This window comes from Marmota flaviventris, chromosome 10 (genome assembly GCF_047511675.1).
Source record: "Marmota flaviventris isolate mMarFla1 chromosome 10, mMarFla1.hap1, whole genome shotgun sequence".
Classification (NCBI taxonomy): domain Eukaryota; kingdom Metazoa; phylum Chordata; class Mammalia; order Rodentia; family Sciuridae; genus Marmota; species Marmota flaviventris.
Genome location: NC_092507.1, coordinates 33,049,733 through 33,068,577, shown reverse-complemented (window position 1 = coordinate 33,068,577; position 18,845 = coordinate 33,049,733). Strand labels below are relative to the sequence as shown.

Sequence of the window (18,845 nt, the reverse complement as noted above, 5' to 3'; positions counted from 1 at the left end):
AAGTTATACTGTGTTAATGGCTTTGTGAAATGATGGTAAGAAGGACTGACACAGTCCCTGCTCTCAGAAGCTTACAGTCTAGAGGGATATATACCAAGGACTGTTAGGGGCAGCTGAGTACAATGACAGAGGAGCTCATCAGCAGATAACAAGGGCTTTCTGAGGGGAGCAGAGGTGGAGAACTCTCAGCTGAGACCTGCAGCACAAACAGGAGCAAGTCAGGTGTGTGCATGTCTGGGGTATGGGGTGAAGTGGGGGATGGAGGGAATTGCATATGGCCCAGTCCACAAGCAAGGGAGTGCCTTGGGCATGTGAAGTAGATCCAGGCAGGAATTGAAGCTCCATGTCAGAAGGGTAAGAATGTCAAAGATGTGTGGGCTGAACAATGTGGTCTGGGCTTTGTGCTAGGAGTCCGGACCCATTGAAAGACTGTGCACACAGCACACTGGAGAGGGAACAGGGACTTATTAGGAGACTTCCACATAATCATAATAAAAAGGAGATATCACTGTCATGGGAAGATGTTGAAAATGGGTGGACTGACAGTCACTGAGGAAGAAGAATCCACAGGATGCCCTGTGGTTGAGGGCCTGGGCTTTGGGGTTGGACAGATCTCAGGCTGAATCCTGATCCTGCCACTTAGAGTATGGTGATCTTGGGTGAGTCATTTAACAACTTTAAGCCTATTTCCTGCTCTATAAAATGGCCATGATAATCATATATACCACACAGGTAGGACTCAAATGGGAATATACAGAATGTGATTAAAACAGTGTCTGCCACATTCAATGACACTTTCCAGTATGTGTGAGACATGATTATTCTTGGTTATAAGAGAGGTACTCCTTCCTGAACTCCTCTTTGCCCATATTCCTCTTTCAGATTTAGGGACAACATTCCCTAGCACTTCTGTTATCTGTCACCTCCCACTCAATTTTGAACTCCTAGAGGACTTGCATCCTCAGTACCTAAAAAGATGCCTTGTAAACTGCAAGCGCCAAGTGGGCATGTATATAATAGTTCAGTAAACCAGGCAGCCAGCCAATAGAACAAATATTTTTGAAAAAACTATAATTTTGAAGACTAGTTATGATAAAGTGTGTAGAGAATTATAGAATACTTTCTTTATCTCCCCTTTATTTTGTGGTATTGGGGGTTGAACCCAGAGGCTCTCTATCACTGAGTCATACATACCCCCAAGCCTTTAAAAAATTTTGTTTTGAGACAGGGTCTTGCTAAGTTGCTGAGGCTGGCCTCAAACTTGGGATCCTCCTGTCTCAGCCTCCTGAGTCCCTTACAGGCTTGTGCCATTTTACCCAGCTTAAAATGTGTATAAAAGAAGTTAGGTATCATAATAAAAAAAATTGTATCTAGAAATGGTTATAATTGGCAGATTTGTGCTTGAATATAGGAAGAAGGAAAATGAACATAGTTTTTAAGGTAGAGGGGTTATGAGTGGATTCTGAAGAATGCCCTCTCTGATTAATGTTCTCAGTACAGTAAGCATGCGGGTATCAGCCCATGGGGCACCGTTACCTCTCTGACTCGTGGATAACCTCCAGGTTCTTTGAGCTAGCCGTGGGCTCCTTGACCATTATGTTGGTTTCCCAGCGCTGGTCTCCAGATTCAAAGAGAAAAAGCTTTCCTGTATCAGTGCCAACAATGACCTTGTCTTCAGCCACCCAAGCATGGGCTAGATAGTTTTGGGATTCTCCTCTCTGAAAATTGGTTTGCTTTAGGGTTCCCTCAGCAAAACGCAGAAGCTTAAACATTCCATTTCCAGTGACACAAACCTGAGTGTTATCCTGGGGATTAATGCTCACCTGCAAAAAGTAAGAGGATAAAAGCAAAAGATATATAAAAACTAACCTTAATGGAATTATTTCCAACTTTTCAAATTAATACTCATTGCAGGTAGTTCAGAAACTCCCTTACACATCACTAAGTCAAGGAATTTTATACCATGTTTGATGAGGGCACACATGTGTATCCATGTAGATGTAGGGCCCATGAGTTCCACAAAGAAAATCTACAAAGGTGAAATGCAGAATGAGCATGTTCCAACAATAATCAAACTCTGTGCCAACAAAATGGAATGAAGCTCAGTGTGAAGAGCGGTGACAGTGATTGGGAGACCAGTGCCTGAGATTGGTATCCCTGATAACTTTGTGGCTGTGGCATGCTTGGTGCCTGGGAAAGTTTCTGTGCACAGGTGCAGGATGCTGGGTTGCTGTGGTAATGCCCTCCATGGGGAGTCTCTATGCTAGAGCTTATCAGCTTCAACCTTGCTCTAAGGCCCACAGCTCCTGGGAATAGAGGAATTCTCTTGCTAAGACAACCACAATGTTTTACCAGCTCTGCTGCTCCTGAACCTGCCACATAATAGTAACTTTAAACAATGGATTTTCTTGAAAGCTACACAATGCTCCTATAATTGTAGAATGTAACTGAGGAATAAGCTGCATAATGTTGCTAACTCTGTAACTTTCATGAATACAAAGAATAATGCTTGCATAGTCTTTAATCTAATTAATGATGTGTGTGTGTGTGTGTGTGTGTGTGTGTGTGTGTGTGTGTATATATATATATATATATATATATATATATATATATATATATATATAAAATAAAGATTGCTGGTTTAATTCTTTAGAACTGCTTCTCCATCAGAGAGTAATGCTCCACCCAATCCCAGGTGTTAATTTCACAATCTGAGTTTGTGAGTCTTATTTCTTCCAATCTCCCATCACCCCTCACTGGAACCTGCTATTTTGGCTGCGCTGGTCACAGCAACTCAGCTAGAAATGGAGAAATGAGGGCTGGTCAGGTGTGTGCACATGTCTAGGGGCATGGGGTGGAGTGGGGGGATGGAGGGAATTGCCCTGTCCATGGAGGAAAGAAATCACCTATCAGGAGAATCTGCATGGTCTCCCACCAACTGAGTTTCCTTCCCTAGAGGCTCTATCCTAACATACTCTAATGGGCAGTCAACCTGCTCTCCTCACTAGGCATGGAGCAACTTGCAGGGCTGTGTGTGGCTTCTTCATCTCTGTATTCCCAGCTGGGTTCATACTGGGCATCCAATAAATGTTCAGTGGATCTACTTGAGAGGGGATGCTCTCTGCACGGAGCAGGGATGCCTCCTTCAGGCCTCACTATGGCCTGCCTTTGGTTTGATTCTAAGATCACCAAGCAACCTTCTGATTACTAATTTTGCCTCTAACCTTCTCTGTATTAGGAATGAAATACACTGGATAAATGATGTGAGTTTTCTGGTTGTGATGTCAATCTCCTGTGATATGAATAATTTAGGCTTGAGATGCTAATTGATTGCTAGTATCTCTGGACATAAACAGAACTGAGATCTTGTAAAACTGAGTATAAGATCCTAGACTGAACCAAGATAAAACCTTTGAACTCCCTGCCTAAGAGGCAATGAGCTTCCTAATGAGTCTTCTTTATTTTTCTCTCAAAGAACAATCAAGAATTGTTACCCATATAACCACAATTTCACTGAAAGCTTCCTAAAATGTACCATTTTGCATTGCATTCTTGAAATCTTCCTGCTGCCTAGCAAAACTGCTGGAAATGACCAAAGGGCGGGGGGAGAGCATGCAAGTGAGCCTGTTTTAAAAATTCACCTCTGGGCCTAACCTGTAACCAGAAAGCAGTTCTAGATAGAGGAAAGAAGGTAGGAGCTGGAGTCAGGAAAAATCACCTGTGTGATTTTGTATGAATTATTTAATCTCTTGGAGCCTCAGCTCCCTCATCTATAAAATGGGAATAATAATTTTGCATTCCTTATATAAAATTATATATATATATATTCCTTGTGAGACCAAAATTTTAAAATGCATGTAAGAAATATATACTATGATACAAAACAAGGATTCAATAAAAGACTGCTCTTACTATTCTATGAGCTACATGATACCTGTTATACTAGGAGGTACCTGGTAGATAGGGTTGTTCTGAGTGTCAGTTCTAATAATGGCCATTACTTTCTGCTTTTCCCACAGCCAATAGACAAGGTTTGATTCTGGAGGTGATGTCTGAGTCAATAGATACTTGGAGTCTGGAGAAAAGGCCATGCTGATAAATTTCTGAACTGGAAAGTCAAAAGTATTAAGGACTTTGCGCTTCCGGCACGGGATGGATGACAGCTCATAAATGGTGATTACAGGTTTCTCCTGCACAATCTCGGAGATGGCGAGGTACCGCCGATTGGGGCTGATGGACAAGGCCAACATGCCCTGACTCTTGTCTGAGCCTGCAAACAGAGGGAAAAGGGGATAGTGAGGGTAGGTTGTGCTTTCACCAAGACTCAAGCAGGCTCAGCAGTGACACTGCTGACAGAGGAGAAAGGTGCACAAATACCTAGTTATCAGTTCCTGGCCATCCCTCCGTACAACTACACCTGGGGTGTTATGAAAATGATCAGATGGGCACCTCACTGAGGATGAGGTGGGAGAAGTCAAGGAACCCTTCGTGAAGGAAGAGGAGTTGGGATGGATGATGGGATATGTGGTGGCAAAAGTTGGAGCAACGTTGTGGAGGTGACAAAGAGTAGAGTGCTGTGGGGGAATTGGTAGCAGCAGGTATTGCTGGAGAAATGTATGTGAGTCACGATGATCAAAGATGGATCCGGAAGAGAGGAACAGGTCCAATCATAGAAGATTTAGTGCTCTGAGTGGCCAGCACTCAACACTTTTAAAGGCCGGGATATTAACTCAGCCTCTCTTATATTTAGGTGATCTGTGTGACATTTTAGTTATGAGACGGATGCAGAAGTCTGCTGAAGTGGTTTTATGATAAAGCTTTATGTTTTCTTGAAGATCAAGGGCAGATGCATTCTATCCCCCTTCTCCTGGAATATAGAGGTAATGTCTCAAGATATAGCAGTTTTCTTGCATTCACGAAGTAATGAGCATGAAAATGAAAGCTGTGGTCCTCTAGAAAGCAGAGCCTGAGGCAAAGATTAAAATGTAAATCTTTTTTTTCAGGAAATTCAATGAGGGCCACATTGCAATTTTCATGGGCCCTAGACACTTTTGCTTACATATGTCTCTTCCTCCATAAAATAGTACAAGTATATTTATTTTTCTACACTATTTAAAAAATACATGCAATCACACATTTGATGACTGCATTAATATAAAGATGAATATGATTCAGGCTGGATTCACTCTTATATATTCATTATTGTTATATTTACTTTTTCTTATTTTAAAACAAATTTAAAACATTTTCATGGGCCCCTAAAGGTATTGTAAGCCCTAGGCACTGTGCATAGTGGAAAAGTCTTCTGTGGGTGTGGGGACCTGGGCAGGGAGGATCTGTGAAGCAGGGGAAGATGCGCTAGGAAGTGATGGGCTAGGTCCCCGTCTGATGGACTCCATGCTGGGAGGGTCACAGCAAGTTGCCCAGTACATGGAACTTTTCTGGAAGAGCTACAGGCAATAAGGGAAGCTCAGGGAAGAACCAGGTTTCGGGGTCATTGAGAACTTTGCCAATGATTTTGGATTACACCTGGGAAGCAATGAAAGCCACTGAAAACTTTTAGGAAAGGTCAGACAGGGTGTATAGAAAGAGCCTCTGACAGCCAGATGGAAGGCAGCCCTGGAGGGGATGAGAGTAGCCAGCAGGTTATTTGCAGAAGCGAGAGGTAAGGGTGCAATACACTATAAGGCGGCAGTAGGGGTGAAAGTAATGGGAGGAGGGGAGATTAGAGAAATGCCAATACGTAGAACCAGTAGGATTTAGTGACTGCTGGAATGAGGGAGAGAAATGAGAATGAATTCAGGTGATGGGGACGAGTGGGACCCCTGGGATAGAATTTAGACTGAGGGAGTTAGGGGTGACGGTGAAGACTATGCCCCATGACTTGCTTACACAGCCCATTCACATACTTAATATTTATGCGTATTTGCTCCCAGCTTTTTACAATATTTTTAAGCTTAAACCTTTAATTCATCTTGGACCCATGATGATAAAAAATATGAAGTGAGGATATAAAGTGGTTCCCATTTCTCAAACACCTAGTCAATTGTCCCAGCACTAATTAATAATGAACGAATATATTAAAGTTATATTTTTGCATATATAGCATTGGGTTTCTAGAATATTTACGCTAGGACAGCATGACTTTTGTAGTCATATCTTTATCATGAGTTTGAATATCTGGCAGTTTGATCTGAAAATAGCAGGAAATAGCAGGAGAAAAGAAGAAATGAGAATTGAATTTTTGATACAGTGCACAAGGTATATTGTGGGGCATGTGGGTAAAGAGGCCTAGCAGTTAGATATGATTCTAAAGCTCAGGGCAGAGGGTGGGACTAAAAACTCAGATTTGAAGTAAAAGGCCTGGTGAGAAGCTAAAGCTGGGAGCATAAGATTGCCTAGAGAAGATGAAGGAAAACTCACTCCTCCTGGGTTCCCTATTTTAGGTGGTCTTCTAGCTATAGCCCTTACCAGGGGATGGAATCCAGGGACCACCTGGCATTTGCATTGCATTTTCTATATCACATTCCAGGTACCCAGGACTCTGGAATTCCCTGCCTAAATGGTCCTGAGTCTAACGACAAGACCAGCATTGGCTCTTTCCTAGGTCAGTCTCTACCATCAGAGAAGGCCTAAAGATGTTCAAAGGGTGACTGTTTACAGGATATATGGGCAGCATTTAAGTGTATAGCTGAGAGGACCCACACATATGAAGGAGGTCCTGCTGATATAAAATGGAATTCAGAGCAGAAGAGATGCGGTTTAGGTAGGAAGTGTGAGAATATGAGCATAATAACTGAAATGATAATCTCAACGGATATACTAAATTGTAGGCTAGATATGGCTGAAAAGAGATTCAATGAAGCCAAGAGATAAATACAAAGAAAAAAGAGTTTAAAAACATGGAGGGTTAGAGTTGAGATGGTCTGGAGTTCTTGGAGATAACAGAATGAAAAAGGTACTATATTCCAAAGTGACAATTGTTAAAAACTCTCTAGAATCACTGCGAGATGCCTACCCTTGGATCCAAGAATCCCTAGGAAGATTAGAAAGGGAAAATAAAACCTACAATATAATAAAAACAGACACAGAAAACTTCTTAAAAGCATCCAGAAGAACAGACTGATCATCTATAGATAGAAGACCCAATGGCTAATGGCTTAACCACAATAAGAAAACAGAAGTAAAAAACAATGCAGCAAAAACTGCAATGTGCTGACAAAAATTCTATACCTGGCCAAATTCTCTTTCAAATATGAGGATGAAATTAAAGTAAGTTTAAATTAACATAATCTGGGAGCATCTACCATTAACACATCATCACTAACTGTAGAAGGAAAATGATTGCAACTGGAATATCTGATTTCTAAAGAGTCATGGTGGGGAAAAAAAAAGAATCATGGTGGACAGAATTCAGTAAACTTGAGAGCAAATATAAATAAATGTCTATATAAAACAATGACTGATTTAATATTAGAAATCCATATAATCTTATGGAAATATAGAAAGTGCATGCAATAAAATTCAGTATGTGTTCATTGGGGGGAAATGCATAGCAATCTAGAAAATTAAAGGATTTTCCTTAACTTGATAAAAGACATTGACAACTGCCTGCAGTAAACATCCTTCTGTGTAACAAATATTGAAATAATTCCTTTTAAGAGTAGAAGCATGACAAGGATGTTCTCTTTCATTGTCCCTATTCAACTCTGTCTGGAGGTGCTTGCCAGTACAGTAACACAAGAAAAAGAAATAAAACCATCATTTTTTGTAGATAATATGACACTCTATGTAGAAAACCCCAAAGAATCCAGATTTGTTATTAGAATTAACAACAGTTGAGCAAATATGTTAGACATAAAAAAGCCAACTATATTTAGTACAGTTTATTCTAACAGAATATTACCTGATGTTTGGTAAATCTGACTTCAATAAAATTAAGAATTTCTGTCCATCAAAAGATAACATGGGGGAGAAAATTCAAGCTCCAGATTGGAATGATTAGTACATAGACAATACAAAGTGTGTCATTAAGTCAATAAGGAAGTTACTAAAACAAAACAAAACAAAACAAAAAAACCCCAAGCCCCATGAAGAACAATAGAAAAATGGATTAAAAAGCTTGAATGAGACAAATAACACAAGGCTAAGTAGGAGTAGTCTGTAAATATGTGAAAAGATACTAATTTGCATTAGTAATAGAGAAAGGCAAACTAAAATCACAATAAGATACCTCTTCTCAAGCATTAGACTAGCAAAAAATGAGAAGTTGAACATGACAAAGGGTTGGTAAAGTTGTGGAAGAATGAGGACCCTTATGCATTGTTGGCACTAAGGGTCCTCATTAATTTTATTCCTGGATGTGAGTCCTACAGAATCTTTGCAAAGTGCAGGAACATGTATGAATGCAAGAATATTTATAGTGGTAACATTTCTAATAGCAAATAGCTGTTATTTCCCCGAATGCCCCTCAAGCCTAGGATGGGTATATAAATATATATTTGAGACATTATATTCAGAGATTGGAATACTATGCTACAATAAAATGAACTCAGTTATATGTATCAAGATGCATGAATCTCAAAAGCATGATGTTGAACAAAAGAAGCAAGTTACAGGCTACATACATTATGATTCCATTTAAATAAAATTGGAAAATAGCAAAAATAAAAATATATTTTGCATAAAATCACACATATATGTAATAAAAGCTGTATGGAAAATAATACAAAATTCAAAAATGGGGGTGTGTGGGGATGGGAGAGAAGTACTGGAACTGGCAATGTTCTATATATTATCTTGGATGGTTCATAGATTTTCATGTAATAGTAATTCTTTATTACATATATAGAGTATATACTTTTATATGCACATATCATACTAAAGCGTTCAACACAATAAAGAGTGGGGAAAAAGAGTGGATTGAATTGTCATAAATATCACTGACAGGATGAATGAGAACAAAAAATGTAATGTCATACAAATATTTTTTTGTGTGTGACTAAGGGTAAAATTTTTTGTGTCTTCATTGTACCAGGATTTAAAAGGTGTACTGAAGATGGTGTATTTTGGAAAACTTGTGTTTACAACTCCAAAAGGGGGTCTGGTGAGGACAAAGCCAATGACACTGAAGATGCATAAAAAGAGATCTAAAAAATATTGTTTTCCTGAAATTACAATGCAAAAATACTTTAAAATTAATATTAATTTTGTTAAATTTAACTGTTTTTTTTTTTTTGCTTCTTGGTTTTTTTCTTTTTATTTTCATTGTTCTTCTTCTTCTTTTTTTGTGCTGCTGAGGATTGAATCCAGGCCTTGTGCATGTGAGGGAAGCACTCTACCAAATGAACTATATCCCCAGCCCAATCGTATCTTTGATTGGTCTATAATAAATAATGCAAGTTGACTTTTATTTCTTCTAACTTTATAAAACTGTAATATTCCAGTTGTCATAAACTGTCTTTCCAAACGTGGTTTTGAGATTACAGGGTTCTATTTGGCATGAGCCGTTAATGTATACATCAGGATGTTAAGGATTTTACCTGGAATAAATTTTTGCCACTTCTGATCCACATTGTACTTCACACAATGATTTCCTGAAGGATATATAATAATCTGTTCATCGAAGAAAAAGATATTGTTGGCCACGTGGGCTCGAAGACCAAAAACATGCAGCCACTGAGCTACGACGGTAGACATGATCCCTTGCCAGAGTTCTGCTAAAGACCAAGCAGCGGGTCAGAGCAGAATAAGTGCATTGCCCCGCCCCGCCCCACCCAGGACACGCCCCTGGCCCCGCCCCCTAGCCCTCCTCCTCACCTCGGGGTGCCCCCCCAATCTGGCCGGTCCCCTAGGGCTCCTTCTCCCCTTTCCTTTTCTCCCTTGCACGTTCAGCTCCTCCTGACGACCTCAGGGACCTCTCCCACCTTTCGCTTCTTCACTCAGGCTCAGCAGACCAAGCACGTATCCAGAGGTGCTACCCCTAGGGATTCCAAGCAGCCCTGGCACTTCCAAACGTCGCAGCGGTTCCTATGGCAACCACAAACCGGAAGTGTGGCTTGTAGCCGGAAGCGGAAGTCTCGATCGAGGAGCTGAGCACGGTCGGTGAGTTGTTGGTGCTGGTGTGGCTTGGGCGCACGTGGAGCTGCGAGTGTGAGTGGGTGCTGAGCGCAGCGTCCGCGGCGAGGGTCTCCCCTGCCAGTCCCGCGGGCCTCGGGCTACCCTGCGCTTCCAGGTAGGCGCGGGTCGGGCGTGCGACGAGATGGACACTCCCCCGCTGTCGGGCTCCGACTCGGATTCTGATGATTCTCTTGTCACGGACAGAGAGGTATGTCAGCAGAGCTCGCCGGTCGGGGCGCGGAAAGAGGGGCTCTTACTCCTCTGATACTGACCGCCACTGTGTCTTGCAGTTGCAGGATGCGTTTTCCCGCGGACTCCTGAAGCCAGGCCTCAATGTCGTGCTAGAGGGGCCAAAGAGGACTGTGAATGACGTGGTGAGCGCGGGCGCCGGGCAACTGGTACTCGGAAATGGGAGGCGCACAAGGCAGTGTTGTGTTTGGAGACTGATTCTTGTCCCAGGAAGATGCAACCTGCCCAAAGCCTAGAGGGTCTGTCTGGGTATTTGGGTGTAGCACTTTTCTTATTGGGTTTGTGCGTGAGAGAGACAAACTCTTGCTTTTCTTGTGAGCTCAGTGTCTGAATTTCCTAGAATGGCCTGAAACAGTGTTTGGCTGAATTCAAGCGGGACCTGGAGTGGGTTGAAAGGCTCGATGTGACCCTGGGTCCGGTGCCAGAAATTAGTGACCCTCAGCCTACACCTCAGAACAAAGACCAGAAAGCTGTTAATCCAGAAGATGATTTCCAGCGGGAAATGAGTTTGTATGTTTATTTTCCACTATGGGAGAAGTTGGGGTCCTTGTGCTAGAGAATAAGGGAGAGAAGGAAGTAGTGAGACTGCACTCTCTGGATCCCCAGGGAGTTAGCACATGTTTGGGAATGGGAAGACTCTTCCCTAGAGGAGGAAGAGCTAAGGGATTCTCCTTGGTTGAGAGAAGAGCTCCCTGGTCTACTAGTTCTGATTTTAAGTCCAGTTTTTAGACTATTTTGAAATATTCACTTGTAAAGCTTATGTGTGTGCACATGCAGTTAGTTATTAGAACAAACTTTGTTTATCGGAGGGGGGGGCTCCCTGACTGTACTTTGTTTAGTAATTATATAAAAATTCATAATTGACATTAATTTGTGTGTTAATTGGCACCTTTAGAGTAGTCATTCTTTTAAACTGCTAACTTATTTTTAGCAAAATTTCTCTCCTTTAAAATAATGGTGTACAGTGAAATCTTTCTAAGATGCCAAATTAATAAGGTTTCAGTCCCACTTTTGTGTGTTTATTCATTTGTTCTTGTTAGTGAAGGTCAGATGTTGAGTGCTTCTCAGCTTGAAAAACTCATGAGAGGCAGTGAGAAGGAATGAAAGCCTTTCTCCCTCATCTCATTTCACGTTTTGCCCTGTAATCTCAGCTACCGCCAGGCCCAGGCTGCTGTGCTTGCAGTATTACCCCGCCTCCATCAGCTCAAAGTCCCTACCAAGAGGCCAACTGATTATTTTGCAGAAATGGCTAAGTCCGATCAACAGATGCAAAAGGTAAGAAATGTTTTTGTCTGGAAAGCCAAGGCTTTGTACTAAAGTATATTCAGCTGGCCTATCTCCTATAGTGTTTTAGAAAGAACTATAAACCCAATATTGGGGAGCTGGTTGTCAAAGACATTTATTATCTCTTTCAGAGATTTTCTACTTTAGATTTATGGTTGTTACCACCCATTAGATAAATATAAGAATGACTTTTTCCTAATTTAAATAACTAAGGAGAAAGGAAGTAGTATAAAAATGGTCCTAAAGTTAAGATGGCTTTCATATTTCCTAGTTGCCATGACATGGTGTACAGAGAACACAGCACAGTTGTTCTGGTGCTTCTATTGCCAGGAAGCAATGCTATCACTTGTAAATACATTTTCTTCTTGGGCCCTCACTTCTTTGTAAAATGACAGATTAATATGTGGCTCAGATACAATATAATTTAGAGTTAGGTGGCACTTGGTCCTCATTTTAACTTTGAGGGGGAGAGAATTGCCAACACTGAAGCAAGGTTATATTTAAATGGATCCCCTGGGTATCAAGTTAGATGTTAGGGAACTATTGGTGGTACCCAGAGAAGCTAATCTAGAGAACAGCTCATACATGTCTCTTGTTTGTTTGTAGTGATATCTTATCCTTCAACTGAAATGTGTATGTTTGATGGAAGAGGGTGGGTATTAGATATCTGCTGGAGGTGTTTTTTTTTTTGTGAGGCCTGTTAGAGAAGGGCACTGAGGCTGCATGCAGGCTTAACCTTTGTACAGACAGTGGGCATGGGGAGAAATTGGTTTTCTTTCACGGATGACAACTTTTGTGTAATGGAACAAACAGCACACTGGGAGTAGGAAGTTACTTTTAAGCTCTGGCCCCACCACTGATACTTTTGTGTTCTTGGGCAAAGTGCTCAGCCTTTGGGCCTCCTTGTCTTCATATGTGAAACATGGGTCAGAATAGATGATTTATAGGTTCCACGGTATACACTGTTCTCTGTTCTTCTGCACCCTAAGTAGATCTGACAACCTTTTGCATTTTAGATTCGACAGAAGCTGCAGACTAAACAGGCCGCCATGGAGAAGTCTGAAAAAGCTAAACAACTGCGAGCACTTAGGAAATATGGAAAGAAGGTGAGAAAGAAAATGTGTAAGGAATAGAACAAGACCATATTGTATGTGAAATCAGATTGCCAGGGTCTGATTTGGTTCTAGGCCTTGAGGGTGTTTGATCATGTGTTATCACAGTGGGTTGTGTGCAGTGCCAGGACTAGGGTGGTAAGGGCAGGTGGAGCTGACAGCTTCTCTGGGCTTTAATCTTCACATCTGTACAGTAATGGGTTGAGTCCAAATCGGTGGTTTCCATACCTGATCTCTCAGCAAAATTACTAGGTGAAAATTTTTGAAACATTTCCATGCTTCAGAGTTTCTGGGAATCTGTATACTTTCTCCCATGCCCCTCAAAAGCTTCTCAGGTGCTTTTGATATGCATCTTGGATGGGACTCACTGGCCTTGATTTTCCCGGTCTGAGGGAAAAAAATGGTACACATGTTTTTGACTATGATTATCTGAGTTCTAATGTAAAACAAGATTAGGCTTTCTGTGAAACTGTTCTCTACTTCCTTTTTATTGTATAGTCATGTAAGAAAGATGACAGGTATTATAGTTAAGGTTGTGGGAAGGAATGAGTGAGGAGGTTTTACATGGGAGTTAAGGCTTTGTCACAGTGTTTTGGACATAGCCCTTGTGATCTGGGCATGGAGCCACTTGGGGTAATTTTCGGATAAATCCTCAGCAGAGGAAGAGGAGACTAACATCCTGTCCTCTGCTAAAGATCAGCTGTGGATTTAGTGTTTCTTTGATCTGGAGGTGGGTGGTTAACATTATCTCAAACATACTGGCAATGGCTTTATTGAAAGCAAAGCTCAGCTCATCTCACTTTCTAATTTGAGAATACCAGTGCGCAGTGGTTCCCAATGTGAGGTGATTTTGCTTCCAGGGAACATTTGTCACAGTATACACACATCTTTTGGTTGTCATATCTTGGAGTGAAGGGGTGCTGCTGGCATCCAGTGGGTAAAGGGCAGGGATGTTGTTAAACACTCTGCGATTCACAGGACAGCCGCTGTGCCAAACAAAGAGTTACCCTGTCTAGAATGTCAGTAGTATTGAGATGTAGAAGCCCTGCCTTAAAGTATATTGTCTCCTTTTGTCTTTAAAGCTTTTTTCTTTCTTGTTTTCTGGGAAGTTTTTTTTTTTTTTTTTTCCTCCCTTTTTCTTTTAGTGCTTTCATGTCTAGTAACAGTGGGTTGGATATTTAATCTTCCCAAGTATGACCAATGAGAAAAATTGACTGTAGACCTAAACACGATCTGTAGGATTGTGTGAAGAGGTAAGAGTACAGACAGTGGAGTCAGGCTGCTGGCTTGTGTATCTCTGCTCTGCACATTCTTGCTATGTAACTTGAACAAGTACACCTTCTGTGTTTCAGTTTAATAGATAATAAGAATTTGAAGGTGAACTGAGAATATATAGAGAACCCTTAGCACATAGATGTAAATGTTAAATGGTAGTGATATTAATCACAGCATGTGGTTGTGTGTTTTCTTATCACATTGAGAGAATGTGGACACTTGGAGTAATGATTTGAAATGGGTATAACTGTCCTTGTGTCCATATCACAGGTGCAAACGGAAGTTCTTCAGAAGAGGCAGCAGGAGAAAAAGCATATGATGAATGCCATTAAGAAATATCAGAAAGGTCAGTCAAATATCTCTCTGCTAAGGATGTAGGAGAATGGGGATAGAGCATACCTGAGAGGTAATTTGAACACGGAGTGCTTTGAGTCTTCTTGATTGATGGGTAACAATTGGACCTAAGTTCTGGGAATGATATGGAGAGCAAGATGTGCTTCTTAAAATCAGTTTGGAAAATAACACCTTTATTTTGAGTTTTAAACCTTTCTTCTTTCTTAAAACATAATGGTGCTGATCAAAGTGCTTCTTCACTCATAGGCTTCTCTGATAAACTGGATTTCCTTGAGGGTGATCAGAAATCCGTCCCACAGGGCACAAAGGCAGCAGCTAAAGCCCAGCAGATGAAGAAAGGGTAAGAGGTTTTTGGTTTGGTTCTGTGATGTGTAGTGGATGGGAGGACCTTCACAGGAGTGGCCTCTGAGTTGAGAGAATGCAGCTGCAGATTAGACCCAATTATAGCACCATGTGATGGATCTTTTTAGCTATATCAACCTTTGAAGATGAAAATAAAGTACTTGGTTTATGTTAAGTGAACGCTGAAGCATCATGTGGTTCCCCATCACACAATGTGTTAGTTAAAAGCACACATCTAGGGGTCAGATCTGGATTCTGCTGCTCATTAGTAGGGTAGCTTTGAGGAAGTCACTTGTTAATTGCCCATTTACTATAATGAAGAAAGGTGTGTAGTTATAGTACTGTGAATATTAAAGGGGAGAATGTTGGCTATTATTCTTCTTAGTCCACCTTTCTGTATACCTGCATACCAGGCCTGATGGGGGAATGATAATTTCCATAAAATACAACAAAAACTATGATAAAGACATTTAGGGAATAGTTTAGAAGCACATTTTAGAAGTTTCTTACATAGCCTGGGCGTGACTGCCCGGAGAAGGATCCCATCTGAGCCTAGTGTGAGGAGTAAGAATTGACCAGGAGAGTAGGAGAGAGAGAGGAAGGAGAAGGAACTCCAGTGAACAGAGGCATAGAGTCATGAGACAGCAGGTTGTGGATAAGGAACAGCCAGCATCTGGCCCCACTGGGAATGCAGTGGGAGGTGAGGAGTGGGGAGGCGGGCTGGGCTGAGCTGTTGCTCACTGTAGAGGAGCTTGGGCTTCATCCAGGAGGCAGTGGGGAGACACTCAGAGGCTTTACTGAGAATGATGAGCAGATCGTACTCATGTTTGAAAAGATTACAGTGGCATTTGGGTCAGTGATGGACTTGAGGGAAGTGGAGACATGATTAGGTGTCTATTTCAAAAGTCCAAATGCACAGTTAATAATGCTGTACACATGCAGAGGATAGCGAGGAGAAAACATGTTGAAGAAGCATCTAAGAAGTCACATCAGCATGACTTAGTAACTGAAGTGGGTACTAAGAGTGAGTGTAGAGCCGGGCACGGTGGCGCATGCCTGTAATCCCAGTGGCTTGGGAGACTGAGGCTGGAGGATTGTGAGTTCAAAGCCAGCCTCAGCAAAAGCAAGGCTCTAAGCAACTCAGTGAGACCCTGTCTCTAAATAAAGTACAAAATAGGGCTGAGAGTGTGTCAGTGGTTGAGTTCAATCCCTGGTACCCTAAAAAAAAAAAAAAAAAAAAAAAAGAGTGAGTGTCCGCTGCCTGGGTGCCTGGGCAGATGGTAGGAGCTCTAGCCCCAAGGTGGAGCACAAGATGGAGCATTTACATAATTTACATAGGAAGTCTAGGAAGGGAGATGACATATGATTTTGAATAGACTGAATTTGATGACTCTAAAATTTATTACATTTGGATTTTGACTGCATCTTATATCCTTGAAAGGAATAGCAACAACTGAGGATGGTTTAGCAAGACTAACTTAAAATAAAAAAGCTTTCCAAAGACACATGTCATATACAGATTCTATCCTATGTTTTTTTTTTTTTTTTTTTTTGGTCTTCCTGCTCTGGGGGTTAAAACCATAAATAGATGAGGTAATTTATAAAAATGCAGGGCCAAGGATGGAATTGTGGTGATAGTAGTGCCTGCAGAGCTGTACAGAAAGGAACTGGAGAGTATCATCAGGCCATAAGGTCATCAGGGGTTACAGTGCTCCAGTGACCTGTAGGACCCCCTTTCTCCAGGCCCAGTGCCAAGCGACGATACAAAAACCAGAAATTTGGTTTTGGTGGAAAGAAGAAAGGCTCCAAGTGGAACACTCGTGAGAGCCATGATGATGTATCCAGCTTCCGGGCCAAGACAGCCCATGCTAAGGGCCCCAAGAGGCCTGGAAAGAAAGGAGCAAATGTAAGTGGTGGGGGTACGCAAGTCAGGGTGGGCACCATCTCCTCTCCCCCTAAACCCACTCTCCTCATCTGCCTCTTCTCACCCTGGGGCAGAAGATCAAGTGCTGTGTGACCAGATGTGATTCTTTTTTTGTGTAGAAGAGACCTGGAAAACGAACGAGAGAGAAGATGAAGAGCAGAACCCGCTGAACAGCCTCTTTTTATACAAAGAACAAAGCAAAAGGCATGAAGCCTTGGAATTTCAAAGTACATTGGTTTCTTTTTGTTTAAAAAAAAAAAAAATCAATGAAATGTATACTCTTGGACTGAAAGATTTGGAAGTGACTTTGCATATTAAATAATATTCCTATTTATTAATAATTTAGACTTTGAGCCTTTTTATTACTATAGGTGAAGATTTAAACTCTGCCTCCCTCATTTTCTCTTTCCAGTCCTTCCAAATAATTATATCACAATCACTGGTTGTAAAGGGAGATTCATTGTGATCACATTCCTGTTTTGATTGTTCCTTGGTTATTGATCCCCTAGACATTTTTCTCCTGCCTAATTTTCCTCTGTGTCCTTAGTTCTGTCCAGATGCTTTACCATTTTATCCACCTTCTGCTGCAGGTCTGTCACTTTGTCTCTTGTAGATCTAAGTTGGCTCCACTACTTCTCAGATCCCTCAGTTTCTTAGCTTACACCTCTTTTCATTCTGTATCATTTTCTGGTATCTTCCTAAGAAAAGGAGTATAAGAGGTAAACTTTTTATCTCCCCATGTTTCTGAATTACTTCTAATTTAGCTGGTAACACTTTTCTCTTAAAGTGTTGAAGATTCTCTGTGGATCTGGTGTCTCTCATTCTCACTTCCCTCTGGAAGGTTTTCTTCTCCCTGAAAATATGAAATTTTATGGTAACATGTCTTGGTGTGGGCATATTTTTGTTCTTTGATTAAAGTGTTTAGAACGATTCATATTTTTCCATTCTGTGAAATCCTACTAGGTAACTTCTCTTCTCAAGTAGATGGCCATTTTTCTTTGTTCTGATTCTGGAATTTGTTAGTCAAATGTTGAACCTCTTCTAATTACTTGTAGGTTTGCATTTTGGGTCTAATTTGAAACATTTCTTTCTTTTTGTCTCATCATTTTATTAAATATTTATTTTAGTTTTCCTTTTACCCCTGAAGGTTTATTCTCCAATTGATTCTTTTTATATCATTTTGCATTTCTATAGTTGGAGTACCTTATCATGTCATAAATTATAGGTCAAGTTTTTTTTTTTTTTTAATTTTTTTGTAGTTGTAGATGGATGGGATGCCTTTGTTTATTTTTATGTGGTGCTGAGGATCAAATCCAGTGCCTCACACATGCTAGGCCAGCGCTCTGCCACTGAACTATAGCCCCAACCCTGGTTCAAGCTTTTTATAAAAGTTTTCTTTTGTTCCTTCATTCTATTTCCTTAGCCCCCACTTGTGCATTTTGCTTTTCCTTTTTCTTTTTTAAAAAATTCATTTGTACTTTTATGAGTACCATGGTGTTTCAGTACATATATACATGGTGTACTGATCAAACTAGAGCAATTCATGATTTTAATCTCATTATTACATTGTGTATTTGGAGCCTTCAAAGCCCTTCCTAGTTAATCATAAAATAGGTAAGAGGTTATTGTGAACTATAGTCACTACCCAGTGCTGTAGAACACTAGAAATTACTTCTCTCTGCTGTGTTTTGGTACCATTATTTAACTTCCCTCCAATCTTTGCAGCATGTAGTAATCACTGTTTTATATTCATTCTGATTTTTTATTTTGTATTCACATATGAGAGAACATTCTGTATTTGTCTTCTCTCTTTTGCATGTTGAGCAATAGTATTGTAGAAATTAAAAACTTGGACTAGTGGGTTTTGTTGTTTACTTCCTATTTGACCTTTGGCATGTTATCTGACAAAATGTACACAATATAGTAACTAACTCTTTGGATTTCTGTCGGTGTTAATATATGTAAAACACCTAGAACATTGTATACCGCATAATTAAGTAATAATCTTGATAATCCACTCCTTCCATGCCCAATAATCCTGTTGTTTCCCTTGTTCAGGGTTATTTTCTTGGTGTGGTTGATTAGTTCATTTTGTTGCTATAGCAAAATAACTGAGGCTGGGTTCTTTATAAAGAATAAAAGGTTTACTCAGTTGGATTTAAAGACTGAAAAGTCCAAGATTGGGC

General features: G+C 40.7%; 2 protein-coding genes across 2 annotated transcripts in view; one reads left to right on the top strand and one right to left on the bottom strand.

The window, feature by feature from the left end:
• Positions 1-10,006, bottom strand: part of Cfap57 (cilia and flagella associated protein 57) — a 70,072-nt gene extending 60,066 nt beyond the window's left edge. The window contains exons 1-4 of the mRNA XM_027937638.3: positions 9,927-10,006; positions 9,543-9,716; positions 3,954-4,270; positions 1,537-1,823 (exon numbers count right to left, since the gene is read on the bottom strand). Coding sequence (XP_027793439.2) covers positions 1,537-1,823; positions 3,954-4,270; positions 9,543-9,699 — 761 coding nt within the window. The 5' untranslated portion in view covers positions 9,700-9,716; positions 9,927-10,006. The remainder of the gene's footprint in view (positions 1-1,536; positions 1,824-3,953; positions 4,271-9,542; positions 9,717-9,926) is intronic.
• A 102-nt stretch (positions 10,007-10,108) lies between these two features.
• Ebna1bp2 (EBNA1 binding protein 2) lies at positions 10,109-17,000 on the top strand. Its single transcript, XM_027937639.3, has 9 exons — positions 10,109-10,327; positions 10,410-10,493; positions 10,709-10,878; positions 11,520-11,643; positions 12,669-12,758; positions 14,310-14,385; positions 14,640-14,733; positions 16,479-16,641; positions 16,779-17,000. The coding sequence occupies exons 1-9, from the start codon at positions 10,262-10,264 to the stop codon at positions 16,827-16,829; spliced, it is 918 nt and encodes a 305-aa protein (XP_027793440.1). The 5' UTR covers positions 10,109-10,261; the 3' UTR covers positions 16,830-17,000.
• Positions 17,001-18,845: the final 1,845 nt, after the last annotated feature.